The following is a 24,353-nucleotide window of genomic DNA, read 5'->3' on the forward strand; positions in this document are numbered from 1 at the left end:
TGAAACTGCGTGTCAATAGACAAGGGTGGTCGCACATCTTTACTGACCCCAAGGCATTACAGCAGCAAATCAAGAGTTGGTCAAAGGAACAGCAGGAGAGCCCGGAGACCCAGCTACTGGACAAAGCAGCAGGAGGCTCGCTAGATGACCAGGACTGATGCGGAAAGGCGATGGTCACAAGGGAAGTAAGATGTCATGGTGGGGAGGGGTGGGGGGACGGGGTTTGGGGTAAGGCCTGACCGCATACGATGGGAACTGCAAAACTGTGGAGTCCGGAGGTCGTCTTAGTGCTATTATTGCGGGAGCCGAGGAACAGTGTTACTTGGACTGCGCGGGGAGTGGGTTAGGTCTGCTATTGCAAGAGTTAAAACTACGGAGCAGGGGCCCGGCAGGCCTAACAAGAACTCACTGGGGTGGGGAGTGGACAGTATGTGCAGAGACTGGGGCGACTTGCCCGCAGGCGGAATATGTTTACTGGTACATGATACAAACTATTGATGTTGATGCACTAGGAAAGGTTGATGTTGTTGATTGACGGAGTTCGGCACGAGGAGCTACCTCCGCCCACGAGTGCCTGGCACTGCTGTTGCATTTTGAGAGGGACTAAGGGAGGGAGTGAGGGGGTATGTTTGGGGAGTGCATGCGACCAAGTTGGGGGAGGTCTGAGGTGGGAGGATGGGGGGAATGTTGAAAATGGTGGGTAGCTCGGGGTTGATTTTTATTTATGCCTATGGTACACTACACACGAGCACACAGCGAGCCTGACCGCACGATGAGTGTTGACACCGGAGATGATGGCACATAATACACAAGATGCCAGTGACCCAGTAGGCAGTTTGCAAGCAGTGTCCTGGAATGTGAGGGGGCTTAACGATCATCGTAATCTCCGGAAAGTGCTTTGCTACTTAAATAGACAAAATGTAGATATTGCACTTTTACAGGAAACGCACCTACCACAAATGAGCCCCATGCTGCGCTGTAGAGGACTGCTTGGGAACACTAACTTGTCACGCTAGGGATGTACTGACCTGGATCAATCACAGAACACCTTTCAAAATCACGCAGTTACATGCAGCCGGAGAAGGTCGTTACGTAATATCCAACTGCCAAGGTCGGGATTGGACTTGATCATAGTCAATGTGTACGGCCCCAACTATGACAACCCAGAGTTTTTTTTAGAAATTTGGCTAACATAACAAAATCCTATTGGAACGCACAGTTTCTGTGGGGAGGCGACTTCAATTTATTGCGCAACCCAGATTTAGATGGATCGGTGGGCCCCTCTAGAAAACCGGTGGCGGCTGCGAGAGTGTTGGACAGCGTAATGGTCTGTATGGACTTCTGTGAAGTGTGGCTAGTGCGCAACGGCGACAAGGGTGGCTAAAAACACTATTCAGCGTATCACAATATACACACGCAAATAGATTACTGGCTGGCCTCATCTTCATTAATTGTCCAGGTCTGACAATGTGCGATTTTGCCGCGCAAACTTTCTGATCATTCCCCACTGTTGTTAGTTCTAGCCACGCCAAAGAAGTCCTTGCCACTGTTTAAGTGAGGATTTCCCCCTTATTTACTGCTAGACCCGCTGTTTAGGGAGGAAATGGCGGAGGCCATAGAGACCTTTTTTGACACAAATATTGGCTCTGTAGATGACTTCCAGACCATTTGGGAAATATTTAAAGTATACATTAGGGCTATTGCAATGGCTAAGCACTCGGGTGTGCTAAAGGCCATATGGAAGAGGTTATCGGACCTAGAACGCAAGCTGAAAGACCTAGAGCAGCAGAAGGTGGCCGGGGGAGTGGCATTAGACCCAGAGATTAAGGTGTTGCTTGAGAAGTACCATGTAGCTGCAGATAGCGAGGTGATGCATATGGGCAAGTACGCAACGGATAGGTCCTATGGGGAAGGGGACAGGTCAGGTTCGGTTTTGGCCCGGATGATGAAGGCGAGGCGTGGTAAGACACAGGTCTCGGAGATTAGGTCTGCGGATGGGGTACTACTGACTGAGGAAGCGGAAACACATACGGTTACCATTTCTCTCGAACACGCACAGGGACCTCCTAATGCACCCAATAGAGAAGGATGACATCACAGAAGCACTAGCGGGGATGAGAGCCAGCAGCGCCCCGGGGACGGACGGTTTAACGGTCGCCTTCCACAAAGCCTTATAGATTTAATACTCCCCCATCTAGCTACCCTGTTTGATGATATGTGTGTCACGGGCACAATGCCATGGACGATGAGGGAAGCCCTTTTGGTTGCCATCCCCAAATCAGGAAAACCACCTGAAGAGTGCAGCTCGTACCACCTTCTCTCTTTGCTTAATGTGGATACTAAGATATTTGCTAAAATATTAGTTACCAGACTCGCCCTTATGTCTAATATTCTGGTTGCTCCAGAGCAGGCAGGATTTATTCAGACCACAAACCTTACATATAATATACGCACGGTGTTTGGTACCATGCAGCACGTGAGACAGGAAAAGAAGGCGATAGCAGTTTTTCTAGATATGGAAAAAGCCTTCGACTCTGTGGAGGGGGCGTTTATGAGGCAAGTGCTGACGAGATTGGGACTGGGGACGGTCTTTTTACAGCTGATAGGAATTTTATATTATAGGCCTAAGGCGCATATTCGCCTGGGTGACTTGGTCACGGACTCATTTCCCATATCTAGGGGGACAAGACAGGGTTGCCCCCTGTAACCACTGCTATATGCCTTGGTGGCAGAGCCCTTGGCTTGTGCAATGCGGGAGTACCATGGCAACGAGGGAGTTGGATTCCCGACGTACAGGATTGTGGTATCGACCTAAGTGGAGAAGTGTGGCTCAATGGTTAGAGCGGCAGACCCTGATGGAGAGGTCTAGCCCGGGACCAGGGTTCAATTCCCCGCCTCGGCGGGTCTTGGGCTCAAAAATTCCACGGACCTGATCATTCTCGTCTCGGTGCCTATTCCAATCATGGAGTCCCACTCTGCAACTCTGGGCAATAGCTTGCTTAATCTCCACAACGGCCCCCACAACACTAAGGGATGCCTGGCGTCCACCTTGGGGGTGCCCAGGAGTGGACGCCTCACAGGGAAAGCCAGGATGGGTTCCACAGCGGTATTCGTACAAGCGCCTTGAGACGCTTGCGGGTGAGAAGTGCGCTATACAAGTATCAATTTACATTTTTACCTATGCCGTCGATACGCTGCTGTATGTTCGGAATTCTGAAAATAACCGGTCCTCGATCATCAAGGAAGTCATCCACTTTGGAGAGTTGTCAGGGTTGAGAGTTAACTGGGCGAAGTCGTTAGTACTCCCGCCACGGCGGAATTTGATATGGAGTACCCACTGCAATGGTCTACTGATTCAATTAGATATTTAGGTATCAAGTTGCATACTGATTCTGAGATAGTATTTAGGGAGAACTACGGCACAGCCATAGATAAACTTGAAGATGATGTTGAGCTTTGGTCCCGACTTCCCTTATCTCTGATGGGACGAATCTCAATTATGGAAATGGTGGTACTGCCCAGGCTACTATTTTTGTTCAAAAACATACCGAAAGTCTTGCCGCGCTCCTTCCACAGACTCTGGCAGCCAATGATAAAACTGGCTTGGGCAGGCCGGCGAGGGTACAGTGGAATGTCCTTACACTACCATATCACATGGGTGGACTTGGGGCGCCACACTTTGAATTATATTATAGGGCAACACAGGGAGCTCAGCTTCACGCTTGGATACATGGTGAGGCGAATATTCAGTTTCTACAGATGGAGAGACTGTTTGCGGAGCCGTTCCCACTGCCAGCCACGATATTGGAGCCCGCAGATTGGGGAACTGGTATCTTGGACTCCATAAACTCCACCCGGCATGCCTGTCTATTACAGCAGCAGGCTGGAGAATTATTATATTCCCCTGCCATGCCGAAAGAGTGGATGCGATGGCTGGGGCCATGTAAAGATAAGGGTGTGTTGCAGGCGTTGCGCGTATGGACAGTGGAGGTGTCCAGGGTTCTCTTTTTAGATGGAGTGGTGAAGACCTGGGAGCAGGTTGAAGAGGCTGCGAGTGAAAGCACACTGTTGAGTAGATTCCAGTTTCACAGTGTGCGGGGGGCCTTGCGTGACATGCTGGGAGATGACTTGGAAGAACCCCCAGAAGTGCGGGAGCAGACTCATGTGATTAAGACTAAGTCTCCCCGGAAGATGATCCCAGCTACATACAAACTAGCCATTGCACATAGGGAAAACAGATACACAACGGCCAGGCTAGCGTGGCAACGGGATCTGCAGATACAGTTAGATGACTATGTGGGCCTACTGCTGCACGAACACTAGAAAGATCTCGCTTCACGGCAGGCATAGGCTTGTACACTTCAAGTTCATTAATAGGACCTATTACACCCCAGAGAGACTCTGCAGTTACAGCCTACGGGAAGAGGCGACTTGCAAGAGATGTCAAACACTGACTGCGGATTTTTTGCATTTAGCGTGGCAATGTCCGGGAACATACTCGTTTTGGGTGGATACTTTTAGAGAGCTGGAGAGAGTTGTGGAGATAGACCTCGCGTCTGACCCAGCGACGGCGCTTCTGGGTTATACAAAGAAACTACCCAAGGCGATACACAGTATGGTAGATATGAGGCTACTAATGGCCAAGCAACAAGTCACGATGTGTTGGATGAGGGGCCTAGTTCCGACACTACGACAATGGTCACACGATATGATGTATTGCTGCACACAGTCAGAAAATTACAGCGAACTGCTCCCGCCTAGGAGCCGGCCGAAGAATTTTTGGGGACTATATACTACTTATAGGCTTAACAATGCAGTGGAGATGGAGAGGGAGGCAGAGGAAGTAGACAGAGCGGTGGGGACAGGCCCTATTGAGTCTGCTGGCGGAGTATAGGGTGTTTGCCAGATGGAGGCGCTACGCGAACCATAGTGAGTAGCTGCAGTTAGTGATTCGGTTTAGGGACAAAGGGAGGGGGGAAGCCGGTGGGAGTGGGGTGCGGGGGGAACTAGGGGAGATTGGAGAGTGCACGTTGCAGTCCCAGGAACACTGAGATTGGTTTTTGTGCGCTCTGTCTGCAGAACGCATGGGCCACATATTTGTTTTTCGCCACCAGGGACACAAAGCTGAGCGACTGGTAGTGTAAACACAGGATCCTAATGGTTATCGCAGCCTACCCGACTCGGGTTGTTGGCATTACGGCTGTGTAACACATTCAGAGAGTGCTATCTGTACGCCAGAAGGAAGTTGAAGTGTGAGGATGTACCATGGCATGTTGTTGCTTGGTGATGCAATAAAACTATATAAATAAAAAAATTATAATAATAGGATCACTCATGCACAATTGTTACTAGCTGAAGTGACTTTGTGTGATAGCAGTAAATGTTATAATAGTATGTTTTGAGTCACTCTTAAATATGTTTTTTCCCAACTACGATTTTGTTATAGTCAGCTTGACGTGCCATATAATGCTTATATGCTGCAGAATTTCTACCAGGCTTTAACTGCTGAGGATAATTTGAAGACATTGGTATGATGCAAAGGGGAAGTTAAGCACAACAGGAGGAGTTAAAGGCTGGTGTATCACCATGGTGAGGATCCACTAACAAAGCTGAAACACCTTTGTCGGCTGCCATTTTTTGAAATTTACCCAAGGATGGTGATAAAGTACAGCCTGGAAGGGTTCTTGGAACTTAAATGGTTCAAAGAACATGCTGGTATTACAAAGTGTGTGCAAGCAGCTGCAGTGCTTCAGTGCAGTGGCTGTGTAAGCCCTCTGCCTGTAAGTGTGGGGGCATGGACTCAAATGCTGCACTGGGCTATCACAGCAGAGCAACAGAATATAATTTGTCATGAAGGACTCCTTTGTTTCTATTCCCAATGTAGACTCCTATATTTGTGAGCAAGCTAAATGCTCTCACTAACAGTGCCTAGCACTGCAAACACCCAATTTCTATCAAACGGGTAGGCCTAACGTTTTAAAGACAGCAATGGATGAGGAGTGTTGACAAAGTTTCCCATTTTATGTGAGTTAATCTAAAATGTTCTTGACACTTTAACAAAGCAATAACTAAAAAGTGCTCGCCTCAAGTTTTTTTAATGTATAATGTATAAATTAGATAGAATATGTTCGCAATGAATGGTGCAAGTGCAATTATACGTCTAACTTAAAAATGGTTTGCTCTCGAAGCTTCAACTGTATCGTAATATAGAAAAAACAATCCTGCAGGGCTTTGAAACACGTCATTATTGAATAGAGACCATCAAAGATAGGTGTACAATGTTTTGCCCAAAATGCTAGGATCTGTGTGGCACAGCAGGTTTCGGAACCTGTTGTGGGACTGATAAGTAAAAGTAAAAAAATGGCTCCTCAAAACTTGGAAACAAGATTACTTTGCCATGTGAACACAGGAAACAGGGCGGCTTTGCCAACACTTTCTCTTATCAAATCAAATGGGTTCATAAACGATGTTCACATCATTACATGCGTAAACCAAATGTCATGGACCACACTGACATAGCTTACTCAAGAAACCCAAAGCAGAATTCAAGGAGCTCAAGAACTTCCGGCCCATCTCCCTACTCCCGGTCCCAGCGAAAGTCATCAAGATGATCGTCAACAGGCAACTGACCTCCTTCCTCGAAGAGAACAACATCCTGGACCCAGTCCAAATCTGGATCCGCAGCAACCACCGAAACATCCCTCATCACCACCACTGACGACATCAGGGTCATGCTGGACAATGGAGAAACCGCAGCCCTCATCCTCCTGGACCTTTCGGCTGCCTTCGACACCGTCTGCCACCACACCCTCCGGACACGCCTCCACAACGCAAGGATCCATGACAAAGCCCTGGACTGGACCACCTCCTTCCTCACCGGCAGAACCCAGAGTGTCTGCCTCCCCCCGTTCCAGTCTAAAGACACCAAGATCATCTGCGGCATACCCCAAGGATCGTCCCATAAACAGACACTCTTCAACGTCTACATGGCACCGCTCGCCAACATCGTCCGATCGCACAACCTCAACATCATCTCATACACCGACGACACCCAGTTGATCCTCTCCCTCACCAAGGCCCCCACACCGCCAAATCCAACCTCCACAAAGGAATGAAGGCCATCGACGAATGGATGATGAACAGTCGCCTGAAACTGAACGCGGACAAGACGGAGGTCCACATCATCGGAACCACCTCCTCCGCCTGAGACGACTCATGGTGGCCAGCAGCACTGGGATCTGCCCGGCGCCCACTGACCATGCACGCAACCTGGGGGTCATCCTGGACTCAGCGCTGTCAATGACCCAGCAAGTAAACGCGTCTCCTCCTCCTGCTTCAACACCATCTGCATGCTCCTCAAGACCTACAGATAGATTCCCACCGGAACCAGAAGGACGGTCACCCAGGCCCTCATAAGCAGCAGACTGGACTACAGCAACGCTGTCTAGGCAGGAACCTCAGCACGCCTCATCCTCGACATCCCCCGCCACAGCCACATCACAGCCCACCTGAAAAACCTGCACAGGCTCCTAGTCAACAAGAGGATCACCTTCAAGCTCCTCACCCACACTCACAAAGCACTCCACAACACCGGACCAGCATTACTCAAAGAACTACTCACCTTTTACACCCCGAACCGCCAGCTTCGCTCAGCCAACCTCGCCCTCGCCACCATCCCTCGCATCAGTCGAGCGACCACGGGTCGCAGATCATTCTACCACCTCGCCGCAAACACCTGGAACACCCTCCCCATCCACTCATGCCAGACGCAGGACCTGCTGGCCTTCAAGAGACCCCCGCCCCCGTGCCTTGAGACCCTCACGGGTAAGTAGTGTGTTCTACAAATGTACTGATTGATTGATTGATTGACATAGCATAAACTGTAATTCATTGTGTCAGAAAAATAATCCAAGGGGGAAATCCACTTGACCACACATGGGAAAGAAATGTATTTTATAAGTTAATACAGTTTTCCTAGATCCAAATGCTGATATCGCCATTATAATTTTGAAGAGGCCATCAATGGAACCAGATTGAATGGTGTATTGCTCTCTACACCATGATGAATAAGCGAATGAGATGAAAACAATCAATGGGGTATACATACATCACTCAATGGGCTTCTAGCTGCAGAATAGGGGGGGGGGCTTACCTGTTATAAGGCACCTCCAACCCTGAAATCTTCCCTTAGAATGCATGAAATAAATAGAAGAAGGTTGAAATCATTGTGGTTCAAATCAACAGCTCTGAATATTAATCTTTAATAATTCCTTTGAAGACATATTAGCTCTATAATGGTTTTAAGAAATGTCTCTCCTTTAGAGAAAAATCTATTGTTTAAAGCAACTTTAAGCTTTTATAAGGACAACTCAAACCATAACAAATGCATTTTGACTTAAGCTTCATATGAAAATAGCCCTCTCTCTATTATCAGAGAATGGTCTGTTTACACCTCTTCAAATATTCAGGAACAAACACTGTTTAAACAGGAGGTGAACCATGCAGATTGTGGTCTACACAGAAACTGAAGGCAAAGCAGTCAGGAGAGTTTCTGGAAGAAGTACACATTACCTGCAAATTAGTCTCTTCTTGAATCCCTCCAGGCGCCAGACTGGATCCTAAAAAATTGAAGGAGCCCTGCTCCACTGCTCAACTCTGTCTCAACACCTGGCCCAAGACTTGACATGACATCACTAAAGTCATATAAGGGCCATACTGGTACACCAATATAAGTTCTGTGTCTATTTTTTCCATATCCAAATGTCCAAAGAGGCAGTGATGAGGTCAAGTAGAATGACAAACCATGCACTGCACCAACACTAAAATGTGACCTAATTAGGTGACCTAAACCATTTATCAAAACAGGGAGGCCGGTTGAATTGGTGCAGAATCTGAAAAATACTTCTAACTGCAGATTTCTCACTTGTTGAATCCATACCAGAGTTGAATGTCCAAGGTGGTGGGTGTGAGGAAACGGTAAACCAAGAAGGCCTGCAGAACAGACCTGGAAAAGTGGCCATCTCTGTGGACTGCAGAGTCAAGGCAGTAATGTCTGGTGAAAGTGTGGCCCAAAACCCATGTTGAAACCCAACTTATGTTCAGAACAGTAACACCACTGGACATTGCCGAAGATGAAGTTTGCACTATATAAAAAAGGATAAATAAATGAAGCCTTTGTCCTCATGGAACCGGACCCAATGCCTTGGAAGAGCATAGCAGATCTTAATGCAAAACGCAGTCCAACTAGAATGGCCCTACTCTGTTTGTCACCAACATATCCAATAAATAACTAGTCATCAATCCGTAATTCTGAAGTACTGTCCATGTAGAAGCTCTTAGCCCTGCAAGGATACAAATTGTGGACCTTTGGTGAGAGGAGTAGGCTGATAAAGGCAGGCAGGGTGACAGACTGGCTCACATGGAACGGCTGGTCATCACTTTTGGAAGGAATGAAAGCTATTGTTGTCCATGATCATCCCTGTATTTACTGTATTCCCTGCACTAGCCCAGGAATTGATTTAGCTATTGTACGAGCTGTGACCCTGCCGAAAAGACGCGCACCTGGAGAACCTGCAAACCTGTAGTACTCCCTGTGAAACTGATGGAGCAAGGATTCGCACGAGAAGCGACTTGCTTGTAATCATGAACCTCGAATAACGCTAACTATGTAATCAACATGTTTGTCTTACTAATTTACCCCTTTTTCATCATTATTGGGTATGCGAGTGAAGCTTGCTTATGTGTTTTACTAATCCTAATATGCTTGCATTTAAAATGGCTACTGCTACGCGGGAATTTAGTCTGCGCATGCGTCTGTCATACCCACATGACATGACGTACTCGCAGCTTTGAAGGGAGACTGTCGCATTTGCACATTAGAGCTAATGAACAAGTTACTTACCTTCGGTAACGCTTTTTCTGGTAGATACAATATCTGCCTGTGGATTCCTCACCTTGTGAATATCCCCCTTGCGTCAGCAACATTCGGAAATTCTTTCGTAGCTTTGCGCCAACGTGGGCGACGTCATAGAGGCACGGCATCGCGCGCGACTCCGCTGACGTCACCGACACCATAATAGGCCCACGCCGGCGTGATGACATCAGTTCCGCCCTTTTTTCCGTGCCTTCGAGGCACACGGACGGACCAATGACAGTAGAAATATACATAGTATACACAGTACACAAACATCAAGGTAACACACGCAGTGTGAAACAAATGCAATAAAAAAACTGAATTAATCAATTCCTTGACATTAAAGTAAATATATAACAGTAACTCTGGTATAGAAGAGAGGACAACGGGGAGGCGGGTGGGTCAGTGAGGAATCCACAGGCAGATATTGTATCTACCAGAAAAAGAGTTACCGAAGGTTAGTAACTTGTTCTTCTGATAGATACATCTGCCGGTGGAATCCTCACCTTGTGAATAGATTCCCACAGCAGTCCCCACTCCCGGAGGAGGGTGTCCACTCTTCTATACCAAGAAATTCTGGAGGACAGAGCGTGCAAAGCGGCCGTCCCCTCTCACTTCGAAATCCAAGCAGTAATGCTTCGCGAAAGTGTGGAGGGAGGCCCAATTCGCAGCTCTGCAAATGTCCTCTACAGGCACACCTCTAGCCAAAGCAGATGTTGCAGACTTTGCTCTAGTGGAATGAGCCCTTATACCCTCTGGAGGTTCCTTACCCGCCAGGGAGTAGCAGATCTTGATGCATAAAATTATCCATCTTGATAGCGTGCGCTTGTGCACTGCCTTCCCCTTCCTGCAGCCAGCAAATCCGACAAACAGCTGGTCATCTGACCTGAACTCACTCGTTCTGTCCAGGTAAAAGCTCACCGCCCTTTTAGGGTCCAGACGGTGAAGTCTCTCCTCCTCTTTAGAGGGGTGAGGGGGAGGATTAAAGGTAGGAAGGGTAATGGACTGCCCCAGGTGGAAAGGAGTTACCACCTTTGGCAGAAAAGCAGCCCTGGTCCTGAGAACCATCCGATCAGCATGAATGGATAAAAACGGGGGCTTTGAACTTAGAGCTTGAAGCTCACTTACCCTCCTTGCCGAGGTAATTGCTATCAGAAAAACAGTTTTAAAGGACAAAAGCCTCAAGTCCGCAAAGACCCAACAAACTACCTCTGGATGGAGCCTCCACTCGTGGTCGGCCGAGAACTGCCGACTGAGAGTGTCTGCACGTACATTCAGTACCCCGGCCAGATGACTTGCCATCAGACAAATCTGGCGGCCCTGAACCCAGGACCAGAGACGCAGAGCCTCTCTGCAGAGACACTGGGACCCCACTCCTCCCTGCTTGTTGACATACCACATCGCGGTCGTATTGTCCGTCAGAACTTGAACTGACTGACCGCGAAGGGAAGGGAGGAAGGCCTTGAGTGCCAAACGTATAGCCCGCAAATCTAGAAGGTTTATATGAAGCAACCTTTCCTCTGGAGACCAAAGACCCTTGACCTCCAGATCCCCCAGATGAGCACCCCACCCTAGAGTGGATGCATCCATTATTACCGTGGCCACCGATGGAGGTAGATGAAAAGGCTTTCCTTGAGACAGATTGCCTTCCACACTCCACCAAGTCAGATCCGCTGCAGTTTCTCTGGAGATCCTCACTGACTCCTTGAGATCTCCGTTGTGTTGAAACCACTGCCTGCGGACGCACCACTGGAGCGCCCTCATGTGCCAGCGTGCGTGGTTGACCAGCAGTATGCAAGAAGCCATCAGACCGAGCAAGCGAAGGACCTTCAGGACTGGAACGACCGCTCCACTGTGAAACAAAGGAATCATTTCCTGAATGTCGCGAATCCTTTGAGGTGGTGGGAATGCACGACAAACAGTAGTGTCCAGTACCGCACCTATGAACAGGTTGCGCTGGGAGGGCACCAGGTGAGATTTGGGTACATTTATCGAAAAACCCAACCTGTGCAACAACTGAGTTGTCTCCTGCAGGTGATGGAGCACCTTCTCCGGGGACTCTGCCTTGATCAGCCAGTCATCCAGATACGGGAATACAGGAATCCCCGACCTCCTGAGATGTGCCGCCACCACTGCCATCACCTTGGTGAAGACTCATGGCGCAGTAGTAAGGCCAAACGGAAGGACCGCAAACTGGTAGTGTTGCGACCCAACCGTAAAACGGAGATAATTTCTGTGCGACTTCAAGATGGGAATATGAAAATACGCATCTTGTAAGTCGATTGACACCATCCAGTCTTCTTCCATCAGCGCCTGAAGAACCTGTGCAAGGGTGAGCATCTTGAACTTCTCCTGCTTCAGGTAAAGGTTCAAGATCCTGAGATCCAGGATTGGCCGAAGCCTGCCATCCTTCTTGGGGATCCGAAAATACCGGGAGTAGCACCCCTGACCCCTTTCCTGCTCTGGAACCACCTCTATGCCACCCTTTCTGTACAGCGCCAGGACTTCTTCCTGCTAGCGAAGCAGGTGCTCCTCCTTACAATAACCCTGGAAAGGAGGGTAATTTGGGGGAAACTCCCGAAAAGGAAGAGCATACCCATTCCCCACGAGATTGAGAACCCAAAGATCCGATGTAATCAATTCCCAATCTCGTAGGAAATGGGTAAGCCGGTCCCCCACTGGGCCCGCATGATCCGGAATGGCGGATCTAGGGCTGCTTTGCTGCGTTGGTAGGGGGCTGGGAAGGAGAAGAGGAAGAAGAGGAGGAGGCGACTTGACGACCTCTGGGGCGTGCTCTCTTTCTGCCTCTGTACGCCTTATACAGAGTGTTTTGCTGCTGCTGAGGCTGCTGCTGATTGGACTTGAAGGAACGAAAAGAAGTTCTGTCAAAACCTCTAAAGCGTTTTCCAATAGATCCCCTGGTCTGAAGGCCCAACGACTTAGAACGTTTTAAAGACAGCAGGGCAACAGCTAAGGCAGCATCTGCCTTTTTGCCAAACAGACCAGATCCGTCAAATGGCAGATCCAATAATGCAGACTGGACATCCGTGGAAAACTCAGAAGACTTTAGCCATGCAGCTCTCCTCGTAGCCACCGAAGAGCCCATGACCCTAGCCACAGAATCCGCTGTGTCTAAGCCACTCTGGATTACCTGCCTTGCCGCAGCCTGAGTGTCCGAAATTACCTCCTGGAAGTCCTTTCTATACTCTTCCGGTAACTTTGGCACCAACTGTTTCACAGTGTCCATAAGGGCGTGGATATAACGTCCCATCAGACAGGTCGCATTTGTGGACTTTAACGCCATGCTGGCAGAGGAGAAAATCTTTTTAGCAGCCCGATCCTGTTTTCTCAACTCCTTTTCTGCAGGTACCTGTGGGAATGCTCCCGTTGACTTCCTGGAACAGGCAGCCTGCATCACTAAACTCTCAGGCAGAGGGTGAGTGGATAAAAATTCAGGGTCATCTGGAGCAACTCTGTATCTCCTGGCAACAGCCCCAGATACTGCAGGAGCCGACAAAGGTTTCTTCCAAACATCCAAAATTGGCTCTGTCAGTGCATCATTAAACGGCAGAATTGGTTCAACCACTGAGGATGGAGAGTGAAGGACCTCCGTAAGAAGGTTTGATTTAAACTCAGCAGTTGGTAGAGTAATGTTCAACAAACTTGCCGCCTTCCTTATCACCATATGGTACGGAGCCACATCCTTAGAGGGTGCATCCGGCACTGAAATTAAATCCCACTCAGGAGACAGTTCAAGGCCACTAGCCACTGTTAGGTCATCAAATGGGTCCTCAGACTCCTGTAGCTCACCCTCCTCCAAATTACCTTCTCAAAACCTTTCTTCCTCCAAAAGCCTCTGGGCTTCACGCCTCGACCTGTGCTTCAAATACGAGGCCGACGGATCCACTGTCGACTCCAACGGCGCCGGCATCGACGTTGGACGAGCGACTTTCGTACGAGGTCGATCAGGGATCGGCATCGGAGTTGATGGATTCGGCGTCAATGGCTTCGGCGTCGATGGCTTCGGAGTCGAAGGCCTCGCCGGCGTTGGAAAATGCCAATGCGGCGCCGGAGCCGGCATGAAGGGCATAAAGGGCGCAGGTGCATAGGTCTGGGGAACACCCAAACCATACGCCAACGGACCCGTGGGACCAGCAGGAGCCCCAGTGGAATACATAGCCCTGTTATATATCCCAAACATCGCGTTCAGGAACTGCGAAGGATCCTGACCTGGAGCCGGGAAGGAAGGGTACATACCCCCGGGCTGCTCATGAGGGTGTGGAGTTAATTCAACGTCGACCTCCTCTTCGGGCTCGTGCACCGGAGTCGACGGACCTGCTGGCAAAGGAGTCTCTCCCTCACCAACCACCTCCTCCTCACTTTCATCCTCCCGGCACCATCCCATCCTTCAGGTCGGAGATGGATTCGCTACCTACACCGGTGAACCTGGCGAATTCGCAGGCGACACTTCACCCTCGGCGTCCTGCTCTTCCAAAGCCGAAGACACCATGACCTTTTCAACCAGCTTCACCTGCGACTTCGGCTTTGAACCCGAGTCCTTCCTCGAATGATGCCTGGACTCATGGGTTCTCTTCTTGTGTTTCTTCTTTGAAGAATGTGATGCATGGGCCGAAGTCGAGTCCGAGCGTGACCTCGATCGAGACCTCGACCTCGAACGCAGAGTTCGCGACCTCGAACTTTTCTTCTCTTTTCTGCCTTTAAGTTTTGCCACGAGAAGCTTGGTTTCTCTCTCTCGGAGGGCCTTGGAAGCCATTTTCCTACAAGACTGGCAGTCCTCGACATCGTGGTCGGAGCTTAAACACCATATACAGCACTCGTGTGGATCTGTAATGGACATAGTCTTTCCACACTCGCCACAAGCCTTAAACCCGGTCTTCTTCGAAGACATGTCGAGTGAGAAGACAAGAAGCACAATTAACACAATGTAACAAAGTTACAGCAATTGCTACGGACGATCCCTAGAAAACCGTTAGCGTCGACGACGCGGAAAAAAGGGAACTGATGTCATCACGCCGGCGTGGGCCTATTATGGTGTCGGTGACATCAGCGGAGTCGCGCGCGATGCCGTGCCTCTATGACGTCGCCCACGTCGGTGCAAAGCTACGAAAGAATTTCCGAATGTTGCTGACGCAAGGGGGATATTCACAAGGTGAGGAATCCACTGGCAGATGTATCTATCAGAAATGGCTGTTCTGTGTTCTCACATGCGAGAGGCTTGCACTGCTGCTTTTGCTAAGCTGTTCGTTCTGCCTAATCCTAATGCTATAGTCTATTATAAAGTAATGGCTATAGAGTAGAAATTCCTGGTATACATTGTATTCATTTATTCTGTGTTCTAAAATTGTTTCTTTTCCATTTCATGCTACACTTTGAAAACTGGCCTGTCTCGTAACGCTGTACTCCATCTTTGTTGAAACTGCGACTGCGCAAGAATCGCAAGTCTCTGAAACAGTGACCTTTGGACTATTGCCAAGGAGCTGACTGACTAGAAGATGCTCCTGGGAAACTTTCCCGATGAACTCTAAATTGTATACATTGTAATCGTCAATAGAACATCCATTGTTAGGTGGAATGAACCGGCATGAGAACCTGAATTTGATGGGCGTGGACATAAATTTGAATAAGAAGACGGCAAAAGTCTAAAATTTAGGTGGTGTGATGATCTGTCCTCCCCTCCTTTGTTCAATCGAAATTGAGGATCCTTATACTTGCAACATTGGGGGGTGGTACACTGACCTGGAAAACAGTATAACTACGGTAGGCTTAGTTAGTTAATTGTCGGACTTGTCCGAATAGCTGACCTGTCACTGACCCAACGCACTCAATAGATGACTAAGAGCAGAGGGCTGCGGAGCACTCTGTCGGGAGGTTCGAGAACCCAATCGGGGTTCTGGGAAGCTGAAGTGCTGGGGAAGCACTTTGCTGGTGAATGCAGTAACCCAATCGGGGTTTTTGACTAATTCCTTGCAGAGAGGGAGTAGCGCAGGTGTTGCAACCGAACTGCGGGTGCTGGTCTTAACCTTTGGTGGTCCGGTCCTGATCCAAATTCTGGAGTTATCCTGTCCTGATTTTCCAATCTGCACCTGCTCGCCTACTGGCACTGAAATCTTTGGGGTTTTCTCCTGTCCTTTCCAACTGACCCGTGGCCAGGGTTGGTCTTCACACCACAATATAAATCTGTGTGGGTAATTGTCAGTATAATTTGCGTCATTTTCTTTACCTTCCCTGATTTGCAAAGCTTTGATTGCATATGTTCCTTTTCTTACCCTTCCCTTAAGTAAATGAGAAATTCATGTTTACGGTTTATTAGCGTGTTCCACTTTTCTTACCCACCTTTAGGTCTATGATTGCAAAAATGTTCCTTCTCTTTACCTTTTCCCTTTAAGAAGCTAAGCTTGATTATCTGAATTTATAATATGTTCCAATTTTTACCTTCCCTATAGTTATATGCTAAAATTTAGTTTCGATAGTGCACATGGTGTTCCTTTCCAAACCACTAATAATTGCAAACTGTTGGTTTAGTATGATCCTTTTCTTTACCCTCATTTAGTCAAATTGCGAAAGTCTGTATCTGAAAATAGTATGTTCCTTGTTTTACCTTCCCTTTATTTCAAACTTTTCTAAATGGTTGGCATAATCTATCTTTTGCATAGCTATATCCTGTTTCTAATCTTGGTTATTGATAGTTTAATTACTTTTAATCTGTGGCTTATGACTTTTGACGATGATTAGATAAAGAGTTTGAACCTACCCTGAGTCTGTGGTTATTATATGAGTGCAAATGTTATTGTATTTTTGCCTGCCTTCTTTACAACTAACTCCCTGATCCATGTGGTCATAGGTACCAGTGACAAGGATTGGTAAATCAATGGTATAGGAATTAGTGGAATAAAATAGACTGGTAGTAGAGTGTGGGTTACCTGATTGAATAAAAATGTGTATTTGAATTATGGGCCCAGGTGAGTATTTGTAAAATTTATAGTCGGGTGACCTGCGCGCTCTATCAAAACTGGCAGACAAGAGAGGTCAGCCCCTGTTTGAATCGTCAAGTGTCAAGAAGACCTTCTTTCTGAACAGACAAGCAAATAGTGACATGCTCATTACAGCAAACAATACCACTGCCCTGTGGGGTCCCATTTGCATTTTTTAATACCCTAAAAAAGGTGCTAAAATGGGTCCTACTACGTCACTGAGTAGAAATTTCACAAGGATGTTCATCCTAAAAATCCCTGAACCCACCAATCCACAATATTACCTCAGTCACATTATGGCAAAGCTCCTTCACAGACTGTCGACCTTGGGATGTTGTGAAGTAATGTGCATAACCCTTATAGGTATTGTTATCTTTAATTAGACTTTCATTCTCATCCAAGTCTAAAAATGGGAATAAGCTGTGAAGACAGTGCCTTATGCAGTAATGTTCTTCAAAGAAGTAAGGACATTCATTGGACTGCTAATCACCCAAGTTATTTTTTGGATCAGGAATTCCTGCAAAACTGTAGTCTGCCACCCTTAATACTTGCTCTCATGCTAAGAGATGGCTTCAGTGAGAGATCAAATAGGGGATTAGCTCTTAAAGGTCATTTTGTCTGGGTAGAGGTTTGATGAGAATCTAAGGGAACCTACTGAACAATTAATCTTCTCCTATTACAGATAAAATATAAGAAATAAGGCTGGGCCCCTATTCAGAATCCAGGTTGCTCAGTTGTGCAGCTTATTACTAGGTATTTGCACTGGCGCAATGAAACATGAGCCCCCCCCCTGCAGGGTACGTGGAGGGGTCCCCTTCGGACTCAATTGGGAGCTCCCAGGCAAGAGTACTGTGCCCAGAGTGTCTCCTGGTGATATATTGATTTGTTTGTCTATCCTCCTGACAGCCTTTCTAGAAACAGGGAACACTAGCAGTGTAAATGGAGCTACCCCCTCCCCTCCCCCCTGGAAAATTATCTTGTGTTCTTCTTTGCATTTGAACTATTTACTTCACCTTTGGCACGTCCCTTTTATTATATTGTGTGGTAGAATTGTGTACAGGTCATACACCCTCTGTTCATCACTTTCTGATATCCTGAAGCCTGATTTTACACCATGAGTCCTTCAATATTCTGTGTATATTGCAAATGTCTGGCACTTTCTCGTCCTTTGATGCAGCCATTGATTTGGCCTGTGCAAAGCTCTAAAGAGAAGGCAACCCCTTTGGACTTACAGGAAATGCTCTTGAATTAGAGAGCCTCCAGCTGACTTCTTGAATCTCCTTTTGGGGACTTCTGAAAATACAATACAATTCAATCTGTTCAGGCACTGCTTTCACATGAAGGGGCTCACAAAATGATGGGAAAGCCTCTCCGATACCTGTTTGAGCTACCAAATGGTGGAACGGAAGGTAGGAGTATAGCTTTTCCATGACCCCCCGTACGCCTAACAGTGGAAAAATCAGACAACTATGAAGGACAATTGCAGCTCTGGCCCAGGAATGGTTATAACAAATTTTCCTTCAGCTTGCTCATGTCCTTGGTGAAAAAACACCATGTCGGATTACAAAACATGCCAAAGCAAGAAATAAGTGTAGTAATCTATATATTCACAATCAAGTCTCACTCTGATAGCAACCCCTACAGAAAACTCTGGTCTCCGCTAACAGAGAAAATTAGGTAAAAACAAGTTCAACTCCAGCAGCTAACTATCATAACATCATGTAATGAATAAAATATGCTTTGTAAAAATTAAAACATGGCCCACAACAATGTGTGTGAGAAAACAGATGAAAGCACAGAGTTTGGTGTTCTGTTTTACAATTTGATACAGAGTTCCTGCTTAAAGAGATGTAAAAATAAAAAATAACTGATGTCACTGCACTTCATGCTGGGATTGTGAATGTCCAAGCCTGTTGAACTGGAAAGAAATGTTACCTTTATAGAGATATTGTTTGTTTTGCTTTATTTAGAATTATTTTTTTCTTTCTGTTTGAGGAGTGTAACAGGAATAGGCACCCATTCAGACATATGTAGCATTTAGAAAGTTTAAGAAAGCATTTCACTTCAGGAAAGCAAACATAATTAGAGTAAACGGGTGTAATTTGAACAAAGGCTACATTGATAAGGCAATATTACATTTACTACCACTGACACAACAGTGCTGTTAGCTGACGTTTGCTTTTTTGTGGAATAAAACTCACTTTATATGACTGTAGAAGGTCCAGGAAAAGATTTAATTTGTCCACCACATCATTCTCTTCCTGTTTACCCTAGGAAATAAGTGTCAGGTCAAGTACATAATGCAGAAACACTGTGCGACCAAATCATATCCTACACCACTTTCCAGATAGCTTAATAAACCTACCCCCCCACTGTAGATGTTAAAGCAATCCAAGTTCATCTTGCTACATTAGAAATCTGATTTTAGAATTGTTAAAATAATATGAAAGAAAATTAAACTATGAAAATGAAATGCAAGACTAGGAAAATGAAATACATAGAGAATATAGGATTAACAGACAACAACCTACAGGAAAAGCCTGAAGGGGAGCTCTATTACCACAATGAGAGTTATTTTTCTTTTTTACGTAGTGGGATAGAAGGGGAACTAAACCCACTTAGGATTTAGTGGAACAAGTATATGCACCAACACTGGATTTTAGAAAATTACTAAACCCTTCCCAGCACCAACACAAGCAGAGGATTTGTTACACTAGAGAAGCTCACCTGCTGGGCAGCTTTATCTGCAAGCAGAGCAAATTCCACAGACAAACCCTTCAAGGCTTGCTTCAGTGTTACCCATGTACTGCTACTCAGGGCTGCCCACGAGGGAAGTGGTGTGGTATCAGAGCCTAGAGCACTGTAAAAAAGAAAAGGGATTTCTTAACTTTAACAGAAACAGTCAGTAAGACAACAGGCATCAGCACGCAATCCAGTGGCAGTTGGCACGGCTCAGGGGTGGGGGAGTAAGGGGGTGTAAAAAAGCAGGAAGACAAACGTACTTCCTCGCCGTGTCTCTCCTCTGTCGTCCTGCCATCGTCTCTCCCGGCCGGAATGGAACAGGAAGTTCCAAGGCTTCCCTGAGCCAATCACAACGCTGCAATGTCGCATTGTGACTGGTCTGAGCACCGTGGTTCGGCGCTAAGACAGGGAATGGGAGCCTGGGCATGTTCTCCACCTAGGCTGTACAGCCTGGGTGGAGAACATGCAAAGTGCGCATGACTGTTTGGCCAACCCCAGACAGCTGGCCAAACAGTCGTGGGCACTTACAGTGTGCCACCAGATCAGCCCTGCCCAACCCGCAAAGCTGCGGCAGCAGGAAAGAATAAAATGATAATAACCTCAAGTTCTCATTTCATTTTTCCTTTATTTCACTGCTGAAAAAGCAGTGGGACGACGCTCCTCCTCCTTAGCAGAGGAGCCATCACTGATGCAATCTACATTATCAACCATTTACTAGATTCTCTTCATTGCTTTCCAGTCTTCTACAATTTGCATACAGCACATTTGAAGACATGTTCAATAAAATGTCCTTAACCGTTAAGTTACATATGTAGCTAATCGTTCCCAAAGACCAAAGGTTTCCTTCACTTATCAACCACAAGGAAGTGCAATCACTAAATGGCAAGTAAGAATGTACAGCTGAACATGATGAGGTCACCACACAAGCGCATGTCGTCTGCAGGACTGCTCAAGAAACCACTTATGTAGCCCATGCATGTCTCACTCGGAGTCCCGAATAAATATTCACATTCAGCTACAGGCAACAAACAAAGGAACCTGAGGCAGGGACAAGGATGAGTCCTGGTAACATGAAAGGGCCTGTAGACTAGAAGTACTGCAAATAATATGACAATTAAGAACAAGGAAAACTTACCTGTCTATAATCTAGTTCTCCGTCACAGATCTGCTCTCTGCATTCATAAATAGTAGTGTGATGTGGGGGACCCAGAAACACATTTTAAATACTTCCTTTACATTTTAAAATTCATTCAAAGAAAGGAAACATGACTGAAGGAGAAATGTTCACTTTCTTTAGCCATGGTTTGGCAGCTCAGCTGTCTGCAAAACCTATTGTTAACACTAGACAATGGACTGAGTTTGGGTCAACCCACCTTCACCCACTGGCTTGTTTGGAACAGCCTCTTTCAGCCACTGGCTTAAGACTTTGTCAATCATGTCCTAGATCAGTCCATCTTGCTCACTGTCATGCTACTGGCGTTTGGAGTATCATTCCGGTACCTAAGGAGTGCTTGTCTTGCAGTTCATGTTTGACTTTTTTACGTCTAAAGTACATCAAACATCAAACTGCTTGTCAAATAATTCTTTCTCATACATGTTATATAAAAGAATGAAGACCTTGGCATTAGTAAATATCAAAAATAACCCTACCCAACAGTAAAACCCCCTCCTTCACCCTCCCCCTAAGTACTCAGTAGACAGCTAATGAGCATTGAAACAATAGAAATCGTGACTCTGGATCTCCAAGTAATATTCCTCGTCAGGGCTGGGGACATAAATTCAGTCAGGTGGAGTGTGTGTAAATATTCGGGGCATGTACGTTTTCAGAATTCCTTTGAGAGAAGAGTCAGGTATGGGTGCAAGAGCTTTCCAAATGAAGCACCCTGACTGGGGAGGGAAGAGTGTAATCTTTTCCATACCCAGTATGTACCATATGCGATTATGCCACCCTAGGCGTGTAGGTATATGGTTTGTCCCCCAGTAAGTAAGGATATTGAGGATAGCAGTTCCGAGGGCTAATCCTATCTGCCTTCCTCGTCTAGATTTTAGTGGAAAAGAGAGAGGATTAGGCAGGCCAAGAATTGTGTGAATGAGAAATCTGAGAGTTGTGTGTCAAGGTGTAGGTCAATATAAATCAAGTACTTGAGTCCAATAGTCCAATATTTGGGGGCAATCCCATAATAAATACAGTAGTCCGTGGTATACCGGGGAGGGGGGGGGGGCAGAAAACGCAGGAATTATCACCAGCACCTCCCCCGGCACTCTTCAGCACAGCCGCAAGGCGAGAAAGGCAGAGGCCGCCACGGGAGGCTAAGTGCCTAGCTACACCACTGGCAGTGGTGTGTTCCCCTTGAGCCACACCCCAGTCAACAGTCTGGGCTGCACTGTGGGTTGATATTATGCAGGCACACTGGTGTAAAATGTGACTTTGGTAGCTGTTTCAATGCTAGCCGTATTGTGTGCTGTATGTTGTGCTCTATATTAAATCTCACCGCATTCTTTCGTGGTCTACAGCCTATCCAGTTCAGCTTCCCGGCGTCTCTGGCTGGCGTTTGGTAGAGACCTGTGGGGCTGGCCCAAAATAGAGTATAGGTCCGAGATAAGTCATTTATCTATGTTTTGGTTATCAATCATTTCTCATAGGGCGTGATGTGTCTCTGCACTCCAGAACATTTGCTGGGTGTAAAAGCCAGTGACTTAATTGCATAAAATTCATTCGTTCTGATTTGGGGAGAGTGTAGTCAGAACGTATCTGGGTAAATGTGTATCCCGCCATGCGACAACTCGTCTGTCGCGACATAGTAATTGTTCCGGGCCTCAATACCTGGGGAGAATCAGAGGTCTCAAATAGTGGTGTCAAAGGGGAGGGGATTGTTGTGAGGCCCTGTTTAGTTCCACCTGGTCCCAGGCCTCCGTAGTCACTCTAGTAACAGGGGACAAGTATAGACTTCTGTGTCAATGTGCTATCTTTAGAAAGGTTATTCTACATAAATGTGAACCCTCTATTGCCCTATCCTGGAAAAGCCAGTGTCTCCGACTCTCCACTCTGCGAGGTATCGCAGTAAAGCCGCCTGGTAATATTGTTTAAGGTTCGGTATGCTTAGGCCTCCTGCAGCTGGTGGTAGATAGCTCATGTCTTTTCTCATTCGGGTCTGTTCCCTAACCAGATGCACTGATTCATTTCATTCTGCAGTGTGTGAATCATACCTGCAGGGGGTGTCACAGGGAGTGTCTCGAAGATGTACAAAGTGTCTGAGACTTATTAACATTAACCCGGAATCCAGAGGAGCGATCAAATTCTTTCAATTCAATTAAGAAGGCTGGGAGGGCGATGAAAGGATTATCTAAGGACACCAGGACATCATCTGCATTTAGGCTTCCCGGAGTCGATCGTGAGCAACATAATCTTCCTCGCGGAGCGCTTAGCTTTAGCAATAATGGGTAATATACGTTTGGTGTTATCGCTGGGTTGTCTTTGGGAAATGAACCCTGCTTGGTCTGGATCGATGATGTGTGGCATATGGGGGCCTAATCCGGTAGCTAGTATGCTAGTAAAGAGTTTTAAATCTATGTTTAAATATTGGGTGATATGTGCTACAATTCTGTTTATCCTTATTACGCTTGAGGATAACCACTATAGCTGCCATCAATTTCGAAGGAGGGATGGACCCGGTCCAGCAAATGAATGAAACAAACTAGTCAGAATCGGAACTAGAGCATGGGGGAGAAAGGTGCAAGGCAGAGGTGAGAAGGGTGCAAGGCAGAGGGGAGAAGGATGCAAGGCAGAGGGGAGAAGGGTGCAAGGCAGAGGGGAGAAGGGTGCAAGGCTGAGAGGAGAAGGGTGCAAGGTAGAGAAGGGTGCAAGGCAGACGGGGAGAAGGGTGCAAGGCGGAGGGGGAGAAGGGTGCAAGGCAGAGGGCGAGAAGGGTGCAAGGCAGAGGGCGAGAAGGGTGCAAGGCCGAGGGGAGAAGGGTGCAAGGCCGAGGGAAGAAGGGCGCAAGGCAGAGGGGAGAAGGGTGCAAGGTAGAGGGGGAGAAGGGTGCAAGGCAGAGGGGGAGAAGGGTGCAAGGCGGAGAAGGGTGTAAGGTAGAAGGGGAGAAGGGTGCAAGGCGGAGGGGGAGAAGGGTGCAAGGCAGAGAGGAGAAGGGTGCAAGGCAGAGGGGAGAAGGGTGCAAGGCAGAGGGGAGAAGGGTGCAAGGCAGAGGGGAGAAGGGTGCAAGGCAGAGGGGAGAAGGGTGCAAGGCAGAGGGGAGAAGGGTGCAAGGCAGAGGGGGGAAGGGTGCAAGGCAGAGGGGGGAAGGGTGCTAGGTAGAGGGGAGAAGGGTGCAAGGCAGAGGGGAGAAGGGTGCAAGGCAGAGGGGAGAAGGGTGCAAGGCAGAGGGGAGAAGGGTGCAAGGCAGAGGGGAGAAGGGTGCAACGCAGAGGGGAGAAGGGTGCAACGCAGAGGGGAGAAGGGTGCAAGGCAGAGGGGCGTAGGGTGCAAGGCAGAGGGGGAGAAGGGTGCAAGGCGGAGAAGGGTGTAAGGTAGAAGGGGAGAAGGGTGCAAGGCAGAGAGGAGAAGGGTGCAAGGCAGAGGGGAGAAGGGTGCAAGGCAGAGGGGAGAAGGGTGCAAGGCAGAGGGGAGAAGGGTGCAAGGCAGAGGGGAGAAGGGTGCAAGGCAGAGGGGAGAAGGGTGCAAGGCAGAGGGGAGAAGGGTGCAAGGCAGA

General features: G+C 47.5%; 1 protein-coding gene across 3 annotated transcripts in view; it reads right to left on the bottom strand.

Moving 5' to 3' along the window:
* SNX8 (sorting nexin 8) overlaps nt 1-24,353 on the bottom strand; it is a 167,309-nt gene that overhangs the window by 13,924 nt on the left and 129,032 nt on the right. For all 3 annotated transcript variants that reach the window (XM_086940614.1, XM_086940615.1, XM_086940616.1), the window contains exons 7-8: nt 19,633-19,765; nt 19,107-19,175 (exon numbers count right to left, since the gene is read on the bottom strand). In XM_086940614.1, coding sequence (XP_086796740.1) covers nt 19,107-19,175; nt 19,633-19,765 — 202 coding nt within the window. The remainder of the gene's footprint in view (nt 1-19,106; nt 19,176-19,632; nt 19,766-24,353) is intronic.

This window comes from Lissotriton vulgaris, chromosome 10 (assembly GCF_964263255.1).
Source record: "Lissotriton vulgaris chromosome 10, aLisVul1.2, whole genome shotgun sequence".
NCBI classification, from domain to species: Eukaryota; Metazoa; Chordata; class Amphibia; order Caudata; family Salamandridae; genus Lissotriton; species Lissotriton vulgaris.